A 4,717-nucleotide genomic window follows, 5' to 3' on the forward strand; every position below is an offset into this window, starting at 1 on the left:
TGTTACTGAACGCCCCCCCCCCCCCCACACACACACACACACACACACACACAGCTCCCCCATATGTAATGTGTGTAAGTGTGTATTAGTGGGGTCACAGTAATAAATCCTGCATTTCTTAACAGGCGCTAAAATGCAGAGAAACAACCAGAGCTGCAGTAAATCAGCAGCAGACGACTGATGGTGAGTGTGTGTCTACACGCACGTGTGTCCATGTTACAGTGTGTGCTAATATGCCTACAATAACTGTGTGTGTGTCTGTGTGTATTCCCAGTTAGTGGACTGGGATGAGCGTCCTGCCGTGTCTTAATTAAAGCAGCTGCGCTGCAGTGAAACAGTCGGGACCACGACCCAGAACATCATCTCAGACACTGTCCTCCAGCAGAGTTTGTCCTCATGTTGCACAACGTAAAGCAGCATTAGTCACAACTGTTACACTCTATAGTGTACATTTAATCATCACAATGCAACATGCAGCTTAGTGTGTGCACGCGCTCAGACTAAATCAGATGACACACTATGGGTCTGGCCGGCAGTGGTGGAAGAACAACTCAGATCTTAAGGAACAGCAGTAATACCACAGTGCAGCAATACTCGGAGCCAGCTCGCGGCGCGACGTGCTAACAGCGCCAGAAGCTAGCAGAGTAGTGCTCACACAGGTCACTGCAGTACCCGCCACTGTGCTGCGATTCTGCACGAAGCAGCTTCTCCCTAAACGTGGGGCAAACCAGTCCTCAACACTTGGTTGTTTAGGGGTCGTTCATTTCCACCCGCACACACAGCTCTGTGCGTGTTGGCAGCAGAGGAGTCACTGGACAGCTCTACCCACAATGCCTTGTGTCTGTAGATGCTGAATGGTAAGGGTTGGAGGTACGGAGTCTATCTCATGTGCGACATAACACGCACACACATAAGCAGACGCGCTTGTGTGTGTGTTGTGACTATGTATTCCTTCTGACATGTACAAACATAGATGTACTGTGTGCATGTGTGTGTGTTCTTGTGTCGCTACACACTGCGAGGATCAGTTTGAGTTGTTTACCACTGTTGTGAGGACACTACTACATTGTGAGGACGTCCTCACAAAGACAGAAGTGCAACCGTGTGTCTGTGCTCGTATCATACATGGACTGTGTATCAGCCTGTGTTGTGGATTTGGTACAGAGCCCCCTCCTAAACCCCGCACCCCCACCCCCAACCTCCTCTGGGGTCACTAGCTCCCACCGCTGTGACCTGGCCAATCACAGCTGGGTGCTGTGACGGACAGCTCGCTCCAGGTACATGGACGGGTTAGATGGCAGGTGTGACCTTAGCGTTAACAAAAGACTGTGATTGGTCCTACATAAAATTAGGACTTAAAGAAGTTTGTTTTACTTATAATCACAATTTTCAGATTAAGCATCAATTCCTAAAATCAGACTTTTGGTTAATTCTAAACTGAACTAATCCAACCAAAGCTATAGTAGTAACATTTAAGTTTACTGACAAGAGCCAGGTGGATTTGCAAAATACTGGATTGGTTCAAGATTAATCTGAGGATAAACTCTGCTCTGCTCAGCCCAGAATAAGGTCCAGGGTCTCTCTGACTGATTCCCAAGCAAGCTCCACCACTCAGAGGAGAGAGCAGCCTGCATGTTGCCTGAGAGACAAACCCCAGGGCAGCAAAAACACAAACTGGTCCCATCAGACCCAGCTTCTAACACCTGAGTTTGTGGCCGCTGGAGGATGCACAGATCTGATCTGAGGACTGTGCTCAGACTGCAGCATGTAAACCTGATTCTCTGTGTGGTGTTGATTACACAATTCACACAGTCGAGTCTCGAGTCGGAAGTGAGAGGTGAGAAAGAAGTGAGACGCCACAAAACAGAAGAAGCAGGAAAAGACAAAGCAATCAGACTGATGTCAGCTGCGTCTGTGTAGATCAACAGCACTTCACCTTTCCATCTTTTATATCTGCATACTCCTCCCAGCAAGGCCCTGGTTTCAGCAAAAGTCAATGTGCAGACACTGTGCAAGTAGGTTTACTGTGACATATTGGGACTAACTAATTTCTGAGTGTCAAAGTCACACAGAGCAGCGTTCAAGGGCCAGAAGCTTTAGAAATCTGTTAAAGAGCTTTTTCTGTAATTCAGGAAGAAAATTTCATCCTTCATTTTCCAGTGTCCTTGTGTGTTTATTGTTCATCTTCTGGGCTTAATTTTCTGACAACAAAGTGTCACTTTTCAGCAGCTCACACACAGTTCTTAAATGTCAGAGTGTCCTCGAAAGCACCACCGCAGAGCCCTGCCTTTATTTCCATTGATGAAAACACAACCAATGTGAAACATATACAGTTCCCTGACAACAAGTTAACCTTCTGTCCTAATGATGATCAAGCCAACCAACTGAAAGCTGCAGTAAAAACCCTACTAAATGGCACAGAGTTCATTCTTGACCTTGGAAACATCCTTAACTCAAGGCCCAATGAGTAACTGTTTGAGGTTTCCCCCCCCCCAGGGTCTTCACTGAGACATTTCTGAGCAAATTCCACCTGTGTGGTAGGTGCTTGAGCACTATTCAAAAGGTCAAGAATACGTTTTCATGCCCAGCTTTTAAGCCAACAAGTGCTCCAAAACATCCTTCACAAAAATACTTCATGACAACAAACTGTTTTAATGGTGACTGACATGCCGATGGAAAAAGTGAGTAAGTGGACCTTGAGTTGAGATTTGTTGGAAGTGTCTGGAAGCTGATTTTCATAGAAATGAGATGAAAGCAGAAGCAGAAGACTGAAATCGATGTGTGTGGTCCTTCTAAAATGAGACAAAAACGGTCCCGAAACACAATGTGCTGCATTCGCTGACCGCAAACAGAGAGCGGCACTAAAGACGCTCCACTTAACCTGGTAAAAAGGAGGAGGACACACACACAGAGAGCAGCAGAGACATATGAAGTTCCTACCTGTCGATGATGACGGGGTCAGAGGGCGTCTCGTTGCGGTTTCCGCAGCTCTTCTTGTCACAACACCGGCTGGAAGAGGAGAGAATACAGCGAGTCAGTAACGTCACTCCAACACAGTTTCTGTTTCGCACACATTATGCTGCATTCGGGTCCTTTTGGACTCCATCATCTTAAGCTCGGATACTAAACAACACAAACATGGACGCCTCGCTTCAGCAGAAGCCTGTCATTCACACTAGAGCTCGATAATTATTACAGACCAGGATCCCACATTAACTATGAAAAACTAATGATGAATGCATCTGTTCTGCACAGGGCCAACCCTCATCTGCACAGTCTACAGGCTGCACGTGTGTGTAGCTGACACGTGAAGGAAAAAAAAAAAAAACCTGTGAATAAAAAAAATGTGCCACTGTGAGGAGAGTCAGACGCCAGAGAACGGTGAAACAGTGGAGACCTGAGGCAGGAAGCTCCTGTTTTCACCCGCTGCTGGAAAAGTTTAGTTAGTGTGAACGAGCGCAAGATGAACGTCTTTCCTCAGGACACTGAGCTGTACAGCACAGTCCTGTCTGACGTGAGGGGGTGAAGAGAAGCTACATGATGGCGACAGATGAGAGGAGACTCCTGACTGAGTGGAAATACAGACCACAGGGCCACTGATCAATCAACTGATCACTGTCTCAGTGATCGGACTGATCTTTTTATTGCCACAGTGTCAGACACTGGGAAAACTGTCCACTGTGACTCTCCAGAATCAAAGGTGGCATCTCCAAATGTCTTGTTGTGTCCAACCAACAGATCCACAGAGACTCAGATGATTCTCAAATAAAGCACCACCAAATTCTGAATGCCCAGACTTTTATTTTGAAAACCAGCCTTCAGTGTCCAGCTGGGTCAGGTCCAAGACAAGATCACAAACAGTTGGCTAACGCACAGAGATGGAGGCTTTGGATTCCCACCCCCACCCTGCGACGACTCCGAGTGCAGTCGCCCCTGACAACCAGCCAGCCAACCAGACGGCTGCTCACCAAACAGCCGTTCAGGTAGCCAGAGGGCAAACCAGCCGGCAAACTAAATGACCGGGAGCTGGTCCACAATCTGTGGAAGCATCCAGAGTGAGGAGGGAGGAAGGGGAGCACTGGATTTCTGTTTTGGCTCTGCAGGGGCGGGTGGAGCCAAGTGAGGCTTTTGGTGTGGTGGGTCAGTTTGGCATGCTGAACGGCAGCTGGCTGAATGGAGCGCATTAATATCCATCAGAGCCACAGAGAGCAGAGACGCCTATAGGAAAAACTGCCGAGTGATGGAGTACTGAAACCTGCACGCTGTCAATGAACGCACCATGAGGGTCAGAGCTTCAGTTACTCAAGCTTGAGGCACCGGCAGCTTTTACTACCTACACCTATTGTTACTTTATACTTCCTGAGAGAAACATCCTGTTGGCTGTGAAAGCTGCAGCTGTTACTAACAAGCCCACTACATACAGTGGGTACGGAAAGTATTCAGACCCCCTTAAATGTTTCACTTTTTGTTATATTGCAGCCATATGCTAAAATCATTTAAGTTCATTTTTTTCCTCATTAATGTACACACAGCACCCCATATTGACAGAAAAACACTGAATGTTTGACACTTTAGCAGATTAAAAAAGAAAAACTGAAATATCACATGGTCATAAGTATTCAGACCCTTTGCTCAGTATTTAGTAGAAGCACCTTTTGGACCTAATACAGACATGAGTCTTTTTGGGAATGATGCAACAAGTTTTTCACACCTGCAT

The 4,717-nt window shown here is 46.8% G+C and overlaps 1 protein-coding gene across 4 annotated transcripts in view; it reads right to left on the reverse strand.

Annotated features, from left to right (window-relative positions):
* LOC109956723 (transcription factor COE3) overlaps positions 1–4,717 on the reverse strand; it is a 155,836-nt gene that overhangs the window by 113,172 nt on the left and 37,947 nt on the right. For all 4 annotated transcript variants that reach the window (XM_020594052.1, XM_020594053.1, XM_020594050.1 and 1 more), the window contains one exon: positions 2,941–3,009. In XM_020594052.1, coding sequence (XP_020449708.1) covers positions 2,941–3,009 — 69 coding nt within the window. The remainder of the gene's footprint in view (positions 1–2,940; positions 3,010–4,717) is intronic.

Source organism: Monopterus albus, unplaced genomic scaffold (assembly GCF_001952655.1).
Source record: "Monopterus albus unplaced genomic scaffold, M_albus_1.0 scaffold21.1, whole genome shotgun sequence".
Classification (NCBI taxonomy): Eukaryota; Metazoa; Chordata; class Actinopteri; order Synbranchiformes; family Synbranchidae; genus Monopterus; species Monopterus albus.